At 38.6% G+C, this 23,027-nt stretch overlaps 1 protein-coding gene across 5 annotated transcripts in view; it reads left to right on the top strand.

Annotated features, from left to right (window-relative positions):
* Positions 1-23,027, top strand: part of DEUP1 (deuterosome assembly protein 1) — an 81,124-nt gene that overhangs the window by 5,646 nt on the left and 52,451 nt on the right. For all 5 annotated transcript variants that reach the window (XM_032358768.1, XM_032358770.1, XM_032358769.1 and 2 more), the window contains exons 3-4: positions 14,240-14,411; positions 15,779-15,874. In XM_032358768.1, coding sequence (XP_032214659.1) covers positions 14,240-14,411; positions 15,779-15,874 — 268 coding nt within the window. The remainder of the gene's footprint in view (positions 1-14,239; positions 14,412-15,778; positions 15,875-23,027) is intronic.

Here is a 23,027-nt window from a genome sequence, read left to right as displayed (position 1 = left end):
CACTACTGCCACTGTGGCCCATCCAATATTCCGGTTTTGTTTAGCGTGTTCTTATAATCTATTGTATGATCAGCTGTTAGAAATGTCCTTTGGACATTTGAAAACTCATGTATATTCTGTAATGCTTACATAAAAATGTTAAAAAATTTTCACACAGGTCATCAGACCTTTTACTATGTTTAAATCATGTTTTTCAAATCCATCGTTACCTTACATTTTGTCTATTTGATCTGTCAAATTTTAAGAAAGCTCTTTACCATATTGTAGTTTTATCCAATTCTTAGATTTGAAACAGTTTTTGTCTGGTGTTTTGTCTACCATTTTATTCTACGAATGAAATCTGAAACAGATTTCAGTGTTCTGTTGCTTAATGCATTGAGGTTCATGGATGTTGTATCTTGATGCATTACACGATGTAGTTTTATGAAGGAACTCACAAGTATAGGTTCATGTGTTTTTTTGTTGTTGAAATTCTGCTTCGCCTGATATTCATCTTGCCACCTCCCTCTCTTTCGTTTACTTTAGTCTGTCATGTCCTTCATCATCCCCTTTTGTAATGGAAGAAACTCAGTCTTTTCCTTTCTCTGTAGGGAGAAACCAGTTCTTCTCTCCTATGTCTTTCTTCCCTGTGTGCCTTTATCTTCACAGAGAACACTTCACTTCTGACACTTCTGGTCATCAAATGTGTGGAGGTTTCCCCCACCGAGCCATTGTCTGTGTTCCCCCACCCCAGGTGTCCTACAATTTAACACAATTCTGACACTGCCTACCTGGAGATGGCGCGGGGCCACACAGGGGAAGGGCTCAGCCCCACAAGACTGCTCCTGCTGCCACTTTAGATGCCAGGAGCAAGCCCAGGTTGCTGCCTGTGCTTCGGGTCATTGTAGATAGGACATTCCAGTGCCCCCCGCCTAATTTGCCAGAGCGGTTCACAGAAGGTGGGGAAACATGTTTACCAGGATGAAGGAGAAACGCTACAGATGAACCACCAGATGGAAAAGAGGCAAGATGTGTGGGAAGTCGTGCTTGGCTTCCAGGCTCTTGCCAGGCGGGCCAGCCTCCCAGCACTTCCTGTCTTACTTGACCCAGAAGCTCTCCGAACCCTGTTGCTTTGGGGATTTCTATGGCCACTCCATCGGATAGGCCTAATGGACCATTAATTCCATTTGCAGCCTTTCTCCCTTCTCAAGAGAATGGAAGGTGGGGCTGAAAATTCCAAGCTTCCAGTAATGGCTTGGTCTTTGCAGTGACCAGCCCTCAGCCAGGAGACCACCCAGGATTGCCTCATTAGAATAAAAGACACTCCTATCACCTGGGAAATTACAAAAGTTTCAGGAGCCCTGAGCCAGGAACCCAGGTCAAAGACCAGATGTTAGAGCAAAAGATGCTCCTGGTGCTATTATCACTAAGGAAATGGCAAGGATTTTAGCAGCACTGTGCCAGGAATCAGGACAGAGACCAGTCCGTATTTTCTATCATCTCACACTCTTGTTTTGAAATTTTTAATATCATATTGTGTTTCTTGTAAAGAACATATGATTAGATTTAAAAATATACCTCATTTGGAGAGTCTTTGCCATTAAAAAGAGGATTTATTTACTTATTCATTTACTTACTTATGCTAATATTTGACCCATTTTGATTTCCCCAAACTTACTAGTCTGATCTAATCTTCTTTTTCCTCATTTTCTCTTAGAAGTTTTACATCCTATTTTTAAGGATTTTTACATCCTATTATTTAAATAAATAAAGCTTTTATTTATTTATTTTAGAGAGACAGAGAGCCCAAACAGGGGGAGGGGCAAAGGGAGGAGGAGAAGCAGACACCCCACTGAGCAGGGAGCCTGAGGTAATGCCGGGCTCTCTTTCAGGTTTGTTCTTCCCTCCTTCCTTTCTCTCTCTCTCTCTCTCTCTCTCTCTCTTTCTCTCTGTATGTGTGTGTGAAAGTTTATAGGATTTCTTTCTATCCTTCCAACTTACAATTTATCAGGAAAACTTTCTAGGTACGGATTCTTTTGCAGTAATCCTTCACAGCATTTGGTGAACTCTTACACAGAAGATTCAGATCTCCTCAACTCAGTGACATTTTCTTCTATTTCTTTGGTTAATGATTCCACTCTTCTGTCAGTCTCATCTCCTAGAAGGATCTGATCTTTTTCTTTTCTCTTGTAATTTCCATTGTTGTCCTGGAGGAATTTCTTGAGTTTTCTCACTTTTATTTCAGCACTGACTTCATGTTTTTACTGCCTCTCCTGAGATCTTTAGTACCAGCAACCATGCCAGGACCTGAGCCAAAGTCAGAGGGTTAACTGACTGAGCCATCCAGGCACCCCTAAAGGACATTTCTAAAAAGGAATTTGATCAGATAAAATGCATTAAGTAATCCTCAGCTCAACGAAATGCATATATAGAGTTCCAAAATGTATGAATTCCAGAGTGTTGCTTTTAAGAAATGTTTTTTTCCCTTGTGTAAGTGGATTCCCCTATAGTAGCTTACTTCTTTAAAATATCTTTTCTAACTGAAACAGAACATTTATCCATATCTTTCTTTGTTGAGTTACACATATATATAGTTTAAAAAGTCATTTGGTTTCTTATCACTGTTATCAAAAAACAACAGTCTCCTGTTGCCTCCCCATTTTTCCATTCCCCAGAGGAAATTCTTCTGGCAGATTATTTTGGTATTTATCTCTGTATCTCTATATAACACGATTATTTTGCTACTTTTTGATTTTTCAGTTTTAGGCATTATCTATTGATGCCCATTTTGGTTACTTTTCCTGCCTCCACCACTTCATCCCCACCATATATAGAGTCTCACACACACACATATACACATACACATAGTCCCACATAAACGCAAACATACAGTCCCACACGTACACATACATTGTCACACTCATGCACATACACACAGTCCCACACATACACATACACAGTCATACAAACACACATACACATATGCACAGTCCCACACATACACATACACAGCCACACACATGCACATACACGGAGTCCCACACACACAGTCCCACACGTACACATACACAGTCCCATACATACACATTCATACAGTCATACACATACATATACTCCCACACACGTACATACACACAGCCCCGTCACACATATACAGATACGCAGTCACAAACATACAGTCACACACATACACACAGTCCCACACATAAATACACACAGTCACACACATACAGTCACACACACACACACACACACACACACACACACAGCCATACTTCTTATTCTTCCATCCACCCAATACACCCTAATTCTGATTTCATCAACATTCCGTTTGCCTCGTTATGCCTTTATAAATGCTCCTCACCTCTGAGACATATTGCATGCTGTGGCGACTCTTCCTTTCTTATAGAATGTTTTGTTTTCTCCTGGAGTTAAGAATTCTAGAAACTTAACTATAATTTTTAAGTTTTCTTCTTCATGATTTCCTTCCAAAAATGTCTTTCTGTTTGCATTTGACCTAGTTGCGTGAACTGCTTTCCTCAAACGTCTGTAATTGCCGGCTGCTCACCCCTGTGTAAGATGGCAGAGTCAAAGCTGACAGGAAACTCCAATGTATACAGAAGCTGCTCATTGACAGGGAGCATCAAGGCATGTCATCAGCCCCATCTTGTTCAGTCTCTGTCTCAGGCTGATCAGATTCTAGAGAACACTCTTCTAAACTCTCCGGCTTAGAGGGTGTAAATTGGGCTGCCAGCACTTACCTTCTACTTCACTGGGTTGCGTCTTGGCTTTGTCTACTGCCGGCTACCACTATCTTTACCCTTGTAGGTTAAACATATCCCTTTGCCTTATTTTAGTAGGATTTGGGAAGGAAAAATATTTATGTTCATCTGTCTTCAACCAAAAGTCTCATTTTTCTCTACTAAATCATTTACTCTATTTTTGATTCTGTGACTTACATCTTAGTCATTGATCTCGTTCATAGAATCTTATCAAATCCTTCCTAAAAATCTGCTGCATGATCTGCCAATTTTTTTTTATCTGCCATGAAAGTCATATTTTCAAAGAGCCAAGGCAGATGGATAATAAAGCATAAACTTCTCACATCTAATTCAGAAAGATCTTTAAAGCAGTACTCTGTGTGTGCATCTTTCTTAACCTTTTATGTGTTCTTTCCCTCTGAGATGTGTTAATTCATAATCACAACTTTACTTTCCCAGTTGCTTAGTTTAATACAATTTTAATTATAATTTGTAAAACATTCTAGTGTAATTAATATATTAACAGTTTAATACATTGCAGTAAAATATTCTTTTTTAAAGATTTTATCTATTTTTTTGAGGGAAAGAGAGCACAAGCAGGGGGAGTGTAGAGGAGTAGGGAGAAGCAGGCTCCCGGCTGAGCAGGGAGCTCAATGTGGGGCTCCACCTCAGAACCCTGAGATTATAATTGAGCTGAATATAGCCGCTAAACTGACTGAGCCACCCAGGCACTCCTAAATTGTTGTGATTTATTCTTTTTCACATTGAAAATTCTTTTTTAAAATATGATTAATTCTCTTGTCTTCTGAATGGCCCCATTATTCTCCTTCTACTCTTTATTCCCAGCCACACATATTCCTTTCCAGAGTAATCAAATCTGGTAAATTGTACTTCCCGGTTTTTCTGAAGAAGAAACAAAGTGAAATAGACCTAGGGTAAAATCCTGGTATTTTACTTTGAAGGTAGATCCTGAAATGTTAGATGGTACTTAGTGCTTATAGGAATTCACTGAGTGATTTTGAAAGGGAGGAAGAAACTGGGAAGGGAGGGAGTGGGGGTTGGGGGAAGGGAGGGAGAGAGCAGGGAGGAAACAAAGGAAGGGAAAGACTCCTTTGAGAGACAACTTAGCTGCTACTGAGTTTAGGCAAAGATTCAAAACACCACCATGAAGGAAAACATTTGCATAAACTTTTTCCAGCACAATTTTTAAGTGAGGTTAATTGCAGTAACCTACACCACGGGTTAGGCACAGGGGCCGTTTAAAATGGGAAGTCACCGGAGGGCATGGAGCAAAGCAGTGACATTCTCTGACTTAGCGTTTTAAAACGCTTACTCCGGTTACTCTGCGGAGAAGAGACCACAGCAGGGCAAGAGCAGGACCGATAGACAAGCAAAGCCATTGTAGTAATTCGGGTGGGAGATGACAATGATTGGGATCAGGTTGGTAAAGTAGTAATAGAAACAAATGGGTACATTTTTTAAAAGATTTTTAAAGATTTTTATTTATTTATTTGACAGAGAGAGAGATCACAAGTAGGCAGAGAGAGAGAGGAGGAAGCAGGCTCCCTGCTGAGCAGAGAGCCCGATGTGGGACTCGATCCCAGGACCCCGAGACCATGACCCGAGCTGAAGGCAGTGGCTTAAACCACTGAGCCAAGTGCTGACAATATTTAGAGATCGTGGATTGGATATGTGGTGTGCAAGAGATAGATGGGCAAAGGATGATGCAAGACTCTTTACCCACCTTCTGGAAGGATAAGACTGTCATTTATTAAAACAAGGAAGACTAGAGAAAACGCAAGCTTGGTTTGAGATGCCTGTTACACATCCAGCTGAAGATACCAAATAATTAGCTATGTATACAAGTCTCTGTGTAGCTTTCTGCTTCCCCACCCTCAGGGTGGGGCTTTTTTGTTTGTGGTCCCCTTATGACCACAAGATGGCTACCTGCCTCAACCGTTACATCTCCTTCCAGAGTGGGAGTAGAGCAAGGGCAATAGGGTAAAAACAGAAGAGCACACACCAGCATTTTATTTTGGCTTCTTCCAGAAGCCAAAGCCCCAAGAAACAAGGATTTGGATGCATGTGGTTTCTTTGGGAGATGAAAAATGTGGTGTATTAGTTTCCTCTGACTGCTATATGACAAACGTGGTGTAAAACAACCAAAATGGATTCACTCACAGTTCTGTAGTCCAGAAGTCCAAAGTCAGTATCCCTGGGTCAACATCAAGGCATCTGGAGGGCTACATTCTCTACAGATGCTCTGGGGAAGAATCCATTCCTTGCCTCTTCTGGTTTCTGGTGGCTTCTGTCAGCATTCCTTGGCTCCTGGCGGCTTCTGTCAGCATTCCTTGGCTCCTGGCCGCATCTCTCTGACCTTTCAAGCCAGCATCTTCACGCCCCTCTCTGGTTCATCTCCATATCTCTTCTCCTGTGTGTGTCCCATCTTCCCCTGCATCTTTCTTAGGGCACAAGCAGATGATCTAGGATAATCTCCCAACTCAAGATCATCAACTTATGCCAAGACCTTTCTTCTAAATAAAGTAGCATTTATTTACTTATTGCAGACTTTCAGATGTGATATCTTTGGGGATCGTGTTTCGGCCTACCACCTATATGGACAGGGAAGTGAAATAAGAAAGGGCAAGTTATGAAACCAGCTATCACTGAGAGTGATGGAAACAAAACCTACTGGGGAGATTCTGGAACCCAGTCTAGAGCGCAGTCTAGAGCACAGCCCTTAGAGATATCCCATCCAGGGAGAAAGTGAGTATTTACATACCACTAACTGACATTCACTGGTTGAGGATTGCTTCTGGGAGGGCTTCAATTTCCTGTTACCTCTGGCCTATCACACACGTGGCACAGAGGACCCCAGGGGCAAGAAGAGGGATTCTGGCAAAGAAATGCCGGTTCTGTACCCTGGAAATCAGGCTGAGTGCCCCCAAGTGGAATGTATGAGCGATGCATAGGCACAAGGACCACCACTCTAGCTCTCTTCTAAATAGCTTCATGGCTATTACCTCTCACAGGCCAGATTTTGTTGCATGGCCATGCCTAGCTCCAGGAGAGACTGGCCAATGTAGTTGTACTTTTAGCTGGACACATTTCCACTCTGAGTAACACTGGAGGTCTGTTATGGAAGAAAGGAAGGGTGGATGTTGGGTGCAGGCACCTATCCAAGTGGGAGATAAGAGTGGAATCAGACAAGTGATAAGGATGACTCAGACCAAGTTCTTACCACTGGACAGGGTGAGAAGTGATCAGAATTTAGGGTATATATTGGAGGCAATGCCAATAGACCTGTTATTCTGGGGGTTGAGGAAACACGAATCTCAGGTCATGAGGTTTTGGATCTTGAGCTGCTATAGCTGCAATGCCAATTAAAGAGACTGAGTGGACTGGAGTGGGAGCAGGTCTGCGGTGTGGGGGTTCAAGTGCTGTTTTGAATATGAGAAGTTTGAGATGCCTATAGACGTCTTGTGGGAATGTTGATGTTGAATGGTAGTTGGATATTGAAGTCTGGAGCTCAGAGCTCTGGCTGCAGAGAGAGATTTGGAAGTTATAAGAATAAGCAGGCATTGGACGGTTCATTTCCAACATTCAGGAACCAGCATCTTTTTTATTTTCCTAATATTGGAAAAACAGATTTTATCAATGCTTAGCTAATTCTTTGCTGTTAGGATCCAGTGAACTAGCTGGCTCTAGTTTTAAATAAAAAAGGGGTTAAGTGGCTACCCTCCTTTGTACTACCACCGCAGTCTTTCATCAGATAGACCTTTTAGCAAGAGGGAGTTTTAATTGTCCCAGAGATTGGCTTATAGAATCCAAACTAACCTATATATAGTTTATTATTAATCATATCATAGTTCTCCATATTAATATGAAATATGTCAGATATATAAGTTTATGGGGATAGTTTGGTTATTTGTATTTTTAAGTAATTATAAAAATCACCTGCAGAAAGAGGGTTGGTGTTTGCTAATATTTCAACTATCCTCTTCTATCGTTCAGTGTGTGAGCCAAGATGTTACTCAGAAGAGGAGTAGTCATTATAGAAAAAGTTTTTAGAAAAAGTCTAACTGTAATACAGGTATTTACAAGATCTTCCATTCTTTTTAGAACATAAAAGCTGTTAGATATTAAATTTGTATATATCTAGAATTCCTTTTTTTTTAAGGATTTTATTTATTTATTTGACAGAGAAAGATCACAAGTAGGCAGAGAGGCAGGCAGAGAGAGAGGAGGAAGCAGGCTCCCTGCTGAGGAGAGAGCCCAATGCGGGGCTCGATCCCAGGACTCTGAGATCATGACCTGAGCCAAAGGCAGAGACTTAACCCACCGAGCCCCTGTATCTAGAATTCTGATAAAACACTGACAGGGACTTGAAAGCTATCACATTGCATTTTATTTCTGTAAATGTCTCTCTTTGATGATTTTGATGAAGGCTCTAGAATAAAGCCTTGATAAGTACATGTAAGCATGCTTTTGGGGAATGTAGGGATTTCTACCGCTCCACATTCCAACATTAAGCTTATTACAGATGAGTGAGAAGAATAGACTAAGAATAAGCCACCATCTTAAATATGCAGTAAAGATAGGCGTTGTAAAGCTGTTAAGTCAGCACACATTAGTGATGACAGTAAATAGCATTTTTTGGACAATGAGAAAAGTGCTAGAGAAAAGCTATTTTTAGCTATAATTTGGTAGCCAATTTTGAAGGAAGGCAACTGTGAAATTGTGATGGAGGAGTCATAAAGTAGTAAGCCTTTCACTTTACTGTCTTGGGGGAACAGTCAACTATAGAGCAGGCTGACATCACAGATATGTCTATGAAAGTGGGTTCTGGGGCATCTGGAATCTCTCCCATTTGGTTCTATTTAAGTTTCTGGGGTGGTATAGTATTTGATATACAGAACAGGGTCTATGAGCCACCACAGAAAAGTTAAATTATATTGGTATGACTAAATATATAGTAATATAACTAAGTAATATATAATAATAGATATAATATATAATAGATATAATATATAATATAATAATAATATAACTAAGTAATATAACTGCTTCATTTTAGAAGAGTTTCATTAAAATATCTTGAAAAATTAAGACCTGATATGATGGTTTATATTACCCATCAACCTTTTGGAGACTTGTTCCCTTAGACTCTTCCATGTTGCGGAACATAGTCTTCTCTTTCTCTTCAGCTTATGCTTTCCTTTTTCAATCCCTTCGCTTCCTCCACAATGATTTCCATGTTTGTTTTTCAAACCCCCTCTTCTCTCTCTCAAACCCAAGATCCATTTCTATTCTGACATCTCTTACGTCCCCAAATGAACTCACTTTGTTTTTACAGACCTCTTTTTCCATTTCTATTTTCCAGATTGATGATGGGTAGGCAGGTTGTCCCTACATCCCCCTTGGCCCAGAACAATCACTGTTTTATACCTTTGTCCTGGCATAATTGTCATGAGTGCCTCTTCCACTTTCAAAATTGTCCTGGTTTGGATAATAGATAACATGGTCACCATAGCCGTCTGTCTGATGAAGGTCTGCCTTTGTAAGGACCAGCACGTAAGCCCATACGTGAAAGGACTTTGGAGTAACCTACATGTCCATGTATCTTACTCTAGCTCTTTTTACTCTGAATGACTCTCTAGTTTCCATTCTCCTGTCCCCCCTACACTCTGGCCACCTACCACCATTTTAAACCATCAGCTTTGTATTTTGCTCTCCTCACATATTTTGACTCTAGTCCCCTCAGACTAGTACATCACCCTGCAAATCTCAGTGTGTCCCCTTCCTTCTGGTTTGAGACCTCTCTCCTGACTGCACAATTACCCCCTGGGGATAAACCCAGTAGTCAGGGCCAAGTTTTGTATGTCTACAGTAGTGTATCAGCCACAATCCACCTACTTCTTAAAGCTGGAAGACTCAGAGGACTTTTTTCTTTTTTAATGCCTCCACCAACTTTTCTAAAATTGGAAAAATAAGACCTACTTTATGGAATGTTGTGAGGATCTGTAAGAGGAAGAACAGGAAAGTAATTAGCGTAGTGTTAGTCAGCATTTGACTATGGGAAGAAATGAAACTATGAATAGTGTTAGTGCCCAGCTCTGTGGAGAAGGCTAAACTAAGCCTTTTGTATTTCATTTTGAAGTTCATTAGATTTAGGAGCAAATACTGATTCTGTGGAGACCAACTTGCTCTTAATTATCCCTGAAAAACGGAAGAAGGGAAGATACACTAGTAGATTAGTCAATTGAATTTCAAAAAGGAATATTAAATTTGACAGAAAGCTGAGCTGGATGTAAATCTGAGTTTGACTAAGTCTTCGGGAAGATTCTGGAAGGGATTATGGGTGGCTTGTGAGCATCCAAAGGAGGAAGCAGTGACCACAGGACTCAGCACAAACACATACTAGATCAGCCGGGCTCACGGGGCTGATATACCGGTGCATCAGGGAGCTTACAGATAGAATCTTACTTGGGCTTTGCCATATTATTTTACAGGGCTTTTCATGACATTTTTATAGGGGGAAAAAAGAGAAAAGATTATAAATTTAAATAAGTGAATTAGAAACTTATTATAAGAAAAGAAATAATCACCTGATCCCTGTCACTCTGACGAGCTTGGTAGTGGAATGCCAGAGAACCCTGTCCTCCGTCTTGTCTGGTGTGATATTTTACAGTCACTTGTAGGAAAAAAAATGTATTTATATATGAAACAACTAATGCTTTGCTTATCAGATCTGCAGATGACACAAAACTGAGAGGTATAGTGAATATATTTTCTGACAAACAGGATCCCAAAACATAATAAGCTCCTTGAGGAAGGCTTCTGTGGTAACCCATCTTGTCCAAGATTGTCTTCAGTTCCTTTGCTTTCTAGTCCCCGAAGAGCTGCACGTATTCATCAGTCTCGTATTGTCCCTGCCTTGCAGGTGTCTCTATGCACAGGTCATGTGTCTCTGTCTTCCCAGTTCCTCACACAGCGGGCAGCAGTCCCTGAATGGATGTTTGCTTCATTAACGAACCAGTGATGACAACACACGTTGAGAGGCTGAAACTATCACAATGAAATGTAATAAGGATAAATATAAAGCTCTGCCCTTAGAACAGCCCCCCACCCCCCAGGATGAAACAAGCACAAGATAGTGGCTTTGTTTGTAGCATATGTGAAAAAGGTGTTCGGACATGAATAAACTCACCTTGAAATGGTATTATATCACTGCTTTGCCTTTCCCCTTCCCAGATTCAAAGCTAAGGTGATCTTTATCTGCTTGAATAAAAATGCATAGCACCAAAAACAGGATGTGAGAACCCCTACCTAAACTGGTTAGACAACACCTGGGGTGTTCTGTTAAAGTTCTGAATGGTACCTTTCAAGGAAGAAATCAACACAGGAACTCTTGTTCAGTAGAGAGCCACCAGGATTATAAAGGGTCTGAAAATCTTAATGTAGTCATTCACTTTTTCATTCATTCAACAAATGGTATGTTAAGCGTCTAGTATTTTCCAGGCAGTATAGTAGGTAGTGAGGGGTGGAGAAAAAAGAAATTTCCACGGGCAATTGGAGGAAATAAAGATACTTGTGGACATAAACAAAGACCACCCAAATGAGAACAAAAGAAGCCTATTTATTCAAAGCTTGCTATTGCAAGGGAGTCAGCAAACATCACTTACATTTGGCAGAGACTTGAAGGCCAGTGGGAAAGCTTTACAGTAAACAAAAGAGAAGGCTTTGGGCATGCTTTCTTTGGATGGAGGTTGTTACAGGTAAGATGGAGGCAGGATTAGTAGAAGGGGGGTGTTCTATATGATTAGTTTGGGGACTGTATTTGACTTTCTCCAGTTGGTCCTGAGTTGGAAGTGGGGGCAAAAATTAAGGAAGCCATCAGTCATTGACCGAGTCCTGACCATTCTAGGACTATTGCTATAGAAGTTGTGGGTAAGTGTTCTGGCCATTGTCTGTATGAATGTTCAGTACTACTAAATGCTGAGAAAACCTGGAAGAATCTGGAGGTACAGATAATGTATTTGACATATTAATAACTGTATTCAAGTACTCAAAGGTCTACTGTGTTGAAAAGGCACTTGTTCTGCATGGTCCTAATTTATCAAATTAGAACCAGGGGATGAAAGAGCTCTTCAAAATAAGAAAGAACTTCTTAAAACTCATTGCTATCTGGCTACAATCTCAGATAGCGGTTACCTGGTAAAGGAGAAATTCAGACCTAGGCTGGTTGACCTTTCGGCAGTGATACTGTGAAACAAATCACAAGCCTTGGCATTCACCAGGATCACCTGATATCTTTGCTAGCGATGCAGAATGACCTCTGTTCTAGACCTGCTGAATCTGATCAGCGGGGCATCATAGATGATTCTCATACGAAACATTGTGAAAGACGTGCAAACACTGGGTGGGTAGTTGGACAAGGTGACTTGTAAAAGTCCTTCTAATCTGAGTATAATATCCTGATTTTTGCATGGCATAGTCCTAGGAAAGAAACCATACGCTCCTTTATTTAACAATATTGACTGAGTGGCTTCCTTTATGTGCTCTCTACTTTTGGCCTATATTTTAATTCCATTGGCATGGTGCGTTCCTACATGCTGAGCAAATAATGATGAAAAGGACTCATTTGTTCGTTTTTCAAACATTTATTGAGTATCTGCTATGTGCTGGAGCACTGTGCTGAGCTCCAGTGAGATGGTAATAAAATGGCCCTTTCAGAGCTTACAATAGCAGAAAAACAATATATTTATGGCAAAGGTGATACACATTGTTATGAAAAGAAAATGGTGGGAAAATGATTCTTTTTGTTCTGCTGGTTTTCCCCATGTCATAACTCCAATTAAAATTCAGTAAGCTTATTTATAGAGGAATTAGTACTTCCTTTCCCTCAGATTTTTTTTAGGTTTTAAGTGAAAATGGAGAGCCTTTGGGCCTTAGTCCAGAAATCCTACAAGACTTCAGAATGGCACTTTGTACTTAGAAGCTGTCTGATGTCAAAACTGCTGAGTCCACTGGTGAATAAGCCTATCAAAGGGACACCCTTTGTTCAGGTTGCCTGGGCATTTTAGAAATTGATCCTGGAAATTCTGAGTTCTTTGGGTTCTCATAGCTCTTCCTAACCTTATGCAGTGGAGCTAATCTACGCTGTATCTTTCAAGTGAGTTCTTATCCAAAACATTGTGTCTTTTGCTATGTGGTACACCGAAAGGAGCTGAAGATGGGAAGCAGCTGCCTACGATCTTGACCTGGGTCTCCCACTAATTACTGTGTGACCTTGACCTCGCTGGGCCTGACATTTTTCAGAATATGCTAAATGATTTTTAATTACCTCTAAAATTCTGATTTGGTGAAACTAAATGGAGGAGATATTTCTCGCCTGCCTTTTCTTCCTGCCTTCCTTCCAGCCACACAAATATATTAGAAGCCCCGTCACCACCATTGAATGGATACTGAAATAACTCGCTTTCTAATCCTGGATGTGTGTGTGTTCCGTAGGCTGAAATCTGAGGCTTCAACATCTGCCTGCATATCCAGTCTGAATAACTGGACTTATTCCAGGCCCCTGTGGAATACGTCAGCTTCTTTGAAGGAGAACCCTGCCCTGGGAGCAACAGCAATCTGTCCTCACAATTAGCACCTCTATAAATCTAGCTATTACAAGGGTTTTGTTTCAATTATAAATAGACCCTCTGAGAACCAAGATATTGCCCCTTACCCGACTCACAGTATCCCCATTATCTAAAGACTTACATTATTCTGCCCACACCTGCCTGATCAGATTCCTTCCAAAAGGACACCAGTCAGATCACATTACAATCCCCTCCTGGAGAAGGAGTACTGTCACCCAATTAGTACCCTTGAATCGGGCCCTTCCTAGCCTGGGGTTGCTCTTCTATCCCTGATAGGCATGGTTGGAGTCCCACGTTGCCTGCCACCAAACTTAGTCAAGCTATGACAGACATAGGTACATGTTCGTACATTTACATAGAAGAGCATTGGACCTTTTTCATAATTCAAATTTTCCATAGAATCAGTCCACTCTAAAATTGTTATTTTATTTAATTTTTTTTAGCTAACTTCATTTATTGTCACCTTATTTCTGATATAACATAATCTGCACATGTGTTTTCATTTTAGGACTTCCTTGTCCAAGTCAAAATTTTTGGCTCTGGGAGACCCAGGTGCTACCACGTATACTAAGAAGAGAACAGAAGCAGTGTCTTTATCAATTATTGCATTATATTAGGACAGCAACTATAATTTAGGAGATGTCATTTTAAAAAAATTAATGTATATTCATTGTTTACTCTGAAATTAGCTTTCAGTTTTAGTTTAAAATTTAACCTCTGGCTTCCAGACTTCTTCCTATTTAAGTAATTGAGGAAACAATGATCAGAGGACTATTCAGAGCAGTGGAATAATTCTTCTTGTCCTCACATTTCCCTCTTTTAAAATGTGTTTCACTTTTCAACCATTGCCAGAGCTTCTCCTTGTGAGGCCGAACTTCAGGAATTAATGGAGCAAATTGACATCATGGTAAGCAACAAAAAATTGGATTGGGAAAGGAAAATGCGGGCTTTGGAGACACGATTAGATCTTCGGGATCAAGAGTTGGCAAATGCACAAACATGCTTGGATCAGAAAGGCCAAGAGGTACTGAATATATGTATTGTTAATTCCTCAGGCAGTTATAAATAGTATTTATTCTCTTCAGCGTATTTTTTTCATTATGCATACTTTTTATCAGGCATTAGTGGTAGCCTTTACTGCTTGGAATTCTGTCGTAGTGTGCTAAATGTGTTCCATCAAATAAGTGACAATTGGAACCTCAACCCATAAAAATTTGCTGATGCAGAAAAACAAAATGCCATCTATAAAAGTAAATAGATATTCAATGTATATATGTGAAATAAATATTTTTTGCAAGTAAAGATGTCAGTGCTTTTGCAACTGTAGAAACAAGCTAGTTGTCCAAACTCTGTCTTTGGAAATGGCTAAGTCAAGCATCTCTTCAAATCTACTAGGAGAACATTTCCAGAAAGAAGTGAAATGTCAACACATGATTGTGGGACAGGGAAGAAAAAAGTTAGGTGAAGGGGGTGTGTGGATATATGTGGGCACCCTCTTAAGAGGAGTGCCCCCAGCCTCCACAAGGTTGCTTACAGCACGTGGAACGTACGAGTACTCTCGGGCTTCCAGACGAGTTCCAGAAAATCACGAACTTGACCTAATGCAGACTTTTGTGTCTGTGAATTTTTCTTCTGGGTGAGGCCTAAGAGAAGTATTTACTTTAATCTTATACAAAACCATCATCAGCCAACTTGTTCTTCAGCCATCTCTCTACCTTTGTTGGCCTCCCAGTAGAACTTATCTCTTGACATAGTTAACTGAGTTATTTAGTTACTGGCATTTGGCTTCCCTTCAGGGTGGAGGCAGGTCATCAGGCCCGGAATATGCAAGAGACTATTTTCTTGCTCCCATATCTGTGATGACCCAGATGTGTACACAGGTGCTTCCCTTGCATTTTCAGCCAATTCTGCAAGCCAAACCCCTGGGAACTCCTCTGAGACATCATTCTTCTCTTTTTGAAATGTTCTTCTAAAAATGCAGCCCACACTCCGTTTTGCCCCTGGAGCAAAGCGCCCACTGAAGACAGTGGTGCCCAAAATAAAAACAGAACTGCATCCGCAGAGGCTCTGCCTGAGTGATGGTGACATGGCCTCCTGAAAAAATAATGCAAAGTAAATTCTAAACCTTAATGTCAGATGTGATGGTGACACAGATCTTTTGTCAGACATCCATACCGCCCCGTTCTTATGTGTATCCAGTGGAATAGCACCAGCAATGTGGGGTTTTGTGACTTTCATTATTAATAGCTATTTTAAGAACTGCAGTGCAAATATTTATTCTTGTTTGAGGACAGCAGTTTTACTTAAAGCATGCTCCTCCTTTGCACATTTTCTGCTTTCAGCAGGAAAAATTTAGAAAAAAATCAAAATTAAGTTTTGTTCTTGCTGCAGGTGGGCTTACTTAGGCAGAAGCTGGACAGTCTGGAAAAATGTAACTTAGCAATGACGCAAAATTATGAAGGACAACTGCAAACCCTAAAAGCTCAAGTAAGGAAACAATGTAATTTAATCTCCTTTGATGATTTAACACATTTTGATACATGTTTTCACATATAAAATTATATCAAATTTATGTATTTATAAGTTGTATTGATTTTATTAAAATGGTCTATTTTTAATACAAGTGAAGTTTTTATATTTAATGAAGGGTTATATGTTTGTCTTTCATTGTTTTATTAGATTGTTTCTTTTATTAAGACTGTCAGCTCTTTATCCCTTTAACTGTTAGCATAGTGCAAGACTATTACCTTTCTATTCATCAGATGACTTATTGATTAATTACATGATAATAGCTAGCAATGTGAACAACAAAAATTACTTTGCTATTATGAAATAGATAATTGAAGAGAAAAAAACTGGTCTTTGGTACTTCGATACTGGTAGGGATATAGGTCTTCTGAATAGGGATACTGATTTCTTTGTTATTTATTCCTCTACTTCCTCACTGTGCTAGCAAGCCAAAAATCTTCTCTCCCTTACCACAAATATTGCATAGGGCAATCATTATCTGTGCATCTCAGATCTAGTAGCTGCTCTTGTCCTTGCTTAACTTAATAAATGAATCAATGGGAAAAAACAGTTTGATCATGAAATTTATGAAGTGCAAAGATTTCACAAGTGATAATACAATTAAGTGAGCTTGAAGTAGTTAATTATTTCTTAAGTACCTTCTTAGGGAAGTCATCAGCTATTAAGATTGGATATGAAACATTTGATACCGTTCAGCATAATCTTAAAAGACTGGCCAGCTAGTAAATTTACACATTTTTCCTGCAATTCATAGAGCTGCCACTAGATGGTAGCTTGAATTACAAAACTAAATGGTTTTTCTAAGACTAAGCATTTAACACTTAACTCAATCAACCTTGTTTTTCCTGTAATCATAAAGCTCTGAAATACCAACATATATATTAAATCACTGTATTTGTTCAGTATAAACACGATCTGGAATAAGTTTTAAAGAAAATAAAGAAATGGAGATACAAGTGATATACCATCTCAGAATTACATTTCATTAGTTCAGTTACTGCTTACCAGATCTTTAATCTCTGGGTTTCTTTTCATGTCTATTGTTAAAAAGTTGTAAGGCTTGTTTACAGGTGCTGAGTGGTCATGTAATACATGAATCCCTGTCATTAGTTGCTTTGCAGCTTCGTTTTATTACTTGGCTGCTGGCTAACCAACAAATTATTGCCTTATGGCAATTTCACAAAATTGTGTTCTGTGGAATGCTAATATTGAAAGTTTTAGGAAATGCTGTTTACTTCCTGGTGGCTCCTGGACATTCACAGTGCATGCTAGCATATGACAGGCTGTGCAAATTCCTGTTTCAAACAAATCCATTTAACCTTTTTAATCCAGCATTTTTCAAAACATATTTGATCATGGAACTGTATTTTTTAAGCTAAAACCGGCTTATACTGTAGTACACTATTACAGTGTAAACACTGTAAACAGGTGTTTCATAGGATACATTTTGGAAAAACTACATTGTTCTTGAAAGAGCAGCCATCTGCTTCCACTACAGTTTTCTGCTCTTCTTTTCTTCTCATGTTAAAAGAAAGAAAAGCGTTAAAGAGGAGAGCAGCAGAGAAGGAAAGAGGGAAAAAGAGAGAACTGGTTTGCATAATAGCTCATAATATGTCATTCTTCTAACTAGAAAATGCTATCTTGTAGCAAACATGCTTTGGTTGCTGCTAGCTCACTCTACTGATTCCTTCTTTGAAATTCCTGGTTTATCTACAATTTCATTTTCCTAAAATATTTTAAGAATATACTTTACCATACTCTTCTTTGAATAACTCAACTCTATCAAAACTTTCTCATAGAAACTGCTTCTTTTTAAAAAGAGAATATTTTCTTTTCCTTCTATCCATTATGAAACTATGATTAAATTTTATATATATATATATATATATATATATATATATATATATATATATATTTGAGATTTTCACTTCTGGTAAGATGGAGTAGATGCATTTAGATCCTGCTAATTAAAACTAGAAAACCTGGACATTATTTATAAAATGAGAAGACTCTGAGAAGTAGAGGGAGACAGGCCAACTAAAACCTTGGTATCCAAGGAGTGACATAGTAGTGAGTTCCCTGGGATTTCTCTTTGCCTCTTATATCCCATGCTGGGGAATGGAGAAGTTGACAACCGAGGCACAAACAAAAACAATCCCAAGGAATGCCTACTTTCTGCAGCCAAAAGACCCAGAAAAAGACTACTTAGCAAGATTATACACTTTTAGATAATAACTGTTCTACTCCAGCCAACACCACAGAAAAAGACTTCAGCCCCAAACCCACCCCCAGCTCAGCACAGACTGTGTAGACAGCCTCTTTCTCATCAGCTTATAATGAGGTAGTCCAGGCTCCGGAGCCTGGGTGGTGTGAGAGAAGACTGGAGTGGAGAGCCAGGAATCTCGTGACCAGTAAGCATTGGCAAGGCCCTCCCCAACCCATGGTGTTAATGGAGGCCATGTGGAGAGCCTGGACTAGTATGCCCATTTGGTGGTGAGGAGGCAATCCACCTCCTCTCTGAATGGTATCAAGGGAAGCCTAATGAGGAATCAGGATGTTTACCACCTCTCAGTGGTAAAGAGTCCACTTGCCCTCACTACACTTTCACTGAAGGACAGGTGAGAGGCAATAATAAGGCACCTAGGCCCCTCCAGTCAAGGTGGTATCATTGAAGACTAGTGGGGATCCTGAACTCCCATTTCCACCCAGCAGGGATAAGGAATATCTCCCTCGGGTTACCGACTGAGGCCAAGAGCTGAACTCCCACTGCCCCCTGGCAATGATGAGGCAGCGTCTCCCTTTCCTTGCCAGAGTGCTGTCAGAAAAGGATGGCTGAAACACAATTCCTAAAGAAAATCTAGTGTCTCATAGCACAATACCCAAAATGTCCAAGTTTCAGTTAAAAAAACAACCCATCACACCAGGAACCAGGAAGATCTAAACTTGAATGAGAAAAGACAACCAAGAGATGGCAACACTGAGTGAATACAGATGTTAGAATTATCTAACAAGGATTTTAAAGCAGCTGTTATAAAAATGCTTCAGCGAGCAATTACAAACACACCTGAAACAAATGAAAGTTATAACCAAGAAACAAAACTATAATAAACAGCCAGTTAGAAATTTTACCTCTGGAAAATGAAATAACCAAACTAAAAGAATTCAGTGGATGTACTCAAAAGTAGGATGAAGAGGACGGAGGAAATAATTAGTGAGCTTAAAGATAACGGGATGGAAGTTAACCAATCTGAACAACAGAGAAAAAACAGACTAAAAGAAAATGAAGCTAAAGGACATGCAGGACTATAACAAAAGATTGGAAATTTGTGTCATAGAGTCCCAGAAGGGAGAGGAGAGTGGGAATGAGAAAGTATTCAAAGAAGTACAGGTGAAAGTGTCAAAACTTGGTAAAAGATATAAACCTACAGATTCAAGAATCTGAGTGAAAGTCAAACAAGACAAGAAAAAAAAAAAAAACGTAAAAAATAAATAAATAAAAAATAAAAAATAAAAAATAAAAAAAAAAAAAAGAAAGTCAAACAAGATAAATACAGAGAAACCAAGACCGAGACATATTGTAGACAAAGTTCTCAAAACCAACAGACAAAGAAAAAAATCTTGGAAGCAGAAGAGAGAAATAACACCTTACCTACCTGAAGAATCAATTCAGATAACAGATTTCTCAGCAGAAACCATGGAGGCCAGAGAATGTGGGACATTTTTCATTTGCTGAAAGAACATAAATGTCAACCCAGAATTCTACGCCTAGAAAAAATATCCTTAGGAATGAAGGGAAAACCAAGTCCTTCTCAAATGAAGGATAACTAAGAGAATTTGTCACTAATAAACCTACCTTCAAAGAATGGCTAAAGAAAGTTCCTTTAGCAGGAAGGAAATGACAAAGAAAGAATCTTGAGATATCAGGAAGGAATAAAAAACAATGGAAAGCATTTTAAAAAATGGATAAAGCAATACTTTCCTTCTCTTTGAGTTTTCTAAATTGTTCGACAGATAAAGCAAAAATTATAACCATGTCTAACGCAGTTCTTAATGTATGTTGAAGGAATACTTAAGACAATTATGTTACAAATGGGTCAGGGCAAAGAGAGACATAAAAAAAAGTAAAACCTCTGCATTTCACTTGAACTGGTAAGATGTTGACACCAGTAGACTGTAATGACTTATGTATATATAATGTAATACCTAGATCACCAATTGAGAAAGCTTTTCAAATAGATAATATTCAAATACCCTATAGATAAACCAAGAAAGAATTATAAATAGTGCTCAAATAACCCTGAAGAAAACAGAAAAGCTAAAATAGAGAAACCAAAAACTGGAAAACAAAAAAGAACAACAAGAGTAAGGCTTAAGCTCTAATATATCAATAATTACATTAAATGGGAAATGTCTAAATACATCAGTTAAAAGATGGAGATTGACAGAGTAAATTAAGAAAATATGGCCTCACAGTATGTTCTGTTCCAGAAACTCACTTCAGACATAACTATATAGGTAATTTGAAATAAAAAGGTAGAAAAAAATACCATGCAAATACTAATCAGAGCAGAAGCGGTGCTACGATAATTCTGTGGAGAAAGAAGAGTCTTTTCAACAAACATAAAGGCACAACTGAATATCCACATGTAAAAGAACTAAGTTAAACCTAAACCATAAACAAAAATGAACTCAAAATGGATTAAAGACCTAACTGTAAAAACTTAATCTATAAAGCTCTTAGAAAAAACACAGAGTAGATCTTCATGACTTTGGATTAGGCAATGGTTTCTTAGATTTGGCACCAAAAGCACAAGAAAAATCAAATGAATTTAACTTCATTAAAATCAAACCACCTCTGTGCTTCAAAGGACACCATCAAGAAAATGAAGAGACAACTCACAAAGTGGGAGAAAATATTTACAAATGAAATATCTGATAAAGGACTAGTGTCCAGAAAAAAAAAAACAACTCATACTAGTCAATAATAAAAAGTAAATGACCTAACTTTAAAATGGGCAAAGATATGAATAGACATTTTTTCAGAGAAGCTATACAAGTATCCAATAAGCATACGAAAAAATACTCAACATCATGAGTCATTGAGGAAATGCATATCAAATTATGAGATACTCATTCACCCTGGCCAGAATGGCTATAATCAAAAAGATGGACAATAGCAAATGTCAGTGAGGATATGGAGAAATTAGAACCCTGTATGTTCTCAGTAATACTGGGAAATGGTGCAGCCACTTGGAAAGTAGTTCGGCAGTGCCTTAAAAAGTTAAACTCAGAGTTTCCCTATGATCCAGCAATTCCACTCCTACTTATGTATCCAAGAGAAATAAATATATGTACCACACAGAAACTTGTACACAAGTGCTCATAGCAGCTTTATTTGTAATATGCAAAAACTAGAAAGAATCCTAAGTCCATCGATTGATGAACAGTGAAACCAAATATGGCATATCCATGCAATGGCATACTATTCGGTATTGATCCATGCTACAACACAGATGAACCTTGAAAGCGTAAAGTGAAAGAAGCCAGACACAAAAGATCATATAATGATGATCCCACTAAAATGAACTGATCCGAATAGGCAAATCCCTAGAGAGAGAAAGCAGATTAATAGTTTCTAGGGACTGGGGGTAGGAGGAAATGTATAACCATTCTAACATTCTAGGGTTTCTTTTTGTGGTAATGAAAATATTCTGAAATCAGGTAATCTGATCGTTGCACAACTATGGAATATACTAAAAACCAGTTAATTTTATTTTTAAATGGTGATTTTTATGGCAGGTGAATTATATTTCAATTTTAAAAATAATATGAGAAGAAGAAAACAAGTGACTATATTAATATCAGAAGAAGTAGATGCGACCGTTCATAACTTTATTTGTGGGAGCCAAAATTGGAAATAACCAAAATGAATGGTCAAGCAAATGCAGTTCCCTCCATACCATGGAATAAGACTGAATAATAAAAAGGAATGAACTATTGATGCAAGCATGCATCTTCTGGGCATTATGGGGACTAAAAAAACCCAATCTCAAAATGTCATATGCTATTTGATTCCATTTTATAACATTCTCAAATGACAAAATTATAGATATAGAAATAAATTAGTGGTTGCCAGGGGTTAGGGGTGGGAAGATGAGAGGTCTGAGTATCACTACAAAGGCAGGGAGGTCTCTGTGCTGTTGGAATGGTTCTGTATCTTGATTGTGGTTGTGGTCACACAAATCTACACAGGTGATAAGATAGCATAAAACTATACACATCTATTGTACCAATGTCATTTCCTGGCTTAATATTATACCGTATAATTATACTGTAATTATAATTATTACAAAGTTCAAAATAAAACCAAAAAACTTTTATAAATAGTTATCTAGAAATTTCTCCACAGATGTTGATGGATCATGCTGCTTCTAATCTATTATTGAAGGTATACCCAAAAAAAAAACCAGAAAAAATAGTACAGTCTAAGTTAAAAGAATTATTGCTAAGAAAAAAATTATATCAATTTGATACTTAAATTTATTTAAACTTCTATCAACATGAATAAGTAGTTTATGCTATTTGTAGCTTTTAAATTCAGTTTTCAGTTTCTTGAATAAAATATACATACTTGTTATTTTATAGAAGGGGTTACTGAAATTAAAATTGTCAACACAAGATGGCACTAAATAAAAGAAAAAACTTGGTTTTTAAAACTTGTAAGCTTTGCTACATATGGTTAAAACAAAGCTAAACAAAACATTTATGTTTTGTTAAATGAGTGACTCATTTAACTGCAGTTGATGAAGTCCCAAATTCACATGAAAACCGAATGGTGTTCAGCTCCAATAATTTAGTTTTAATAACTGGTCCTGTCTTCACAAATCAGAAGATTTAAGCATTACTGCATTTTCCAATCATGACTTAAATCATCAAAGATGTGCCCAAGAAAAGAACTCTTGTGAATTCAAGTCAGAAAAGCGAGTCACTGGGGTGCCTGGGTGGCTCAATGGGTTAAAGCCTCTGTCTTCGGCTCAGGTCATGATTCCAGGGTCTTGGGATTGAGCCCCGCGTCAAGCTCTCTGCTCCGCAGGGAGTCTGCTTCTTCCTC

Source organism: Mustela erminea, chromosome 9, assembly GCF_009829155.1.
Source record: "Mustela erminea isolate mMusErm1 chromosome 9, mMusErm1.Pri, whole genome shotgun sequence".
Lineage (NCBI taxonomy): Eukaryota > Metazoa > Chordata > Mammalia > Carnivora > Mustelidae > Mustela > Mustela erminea.
This window is presented reverse-complemented; position numbering and strand designations above follow the sequence as displayed.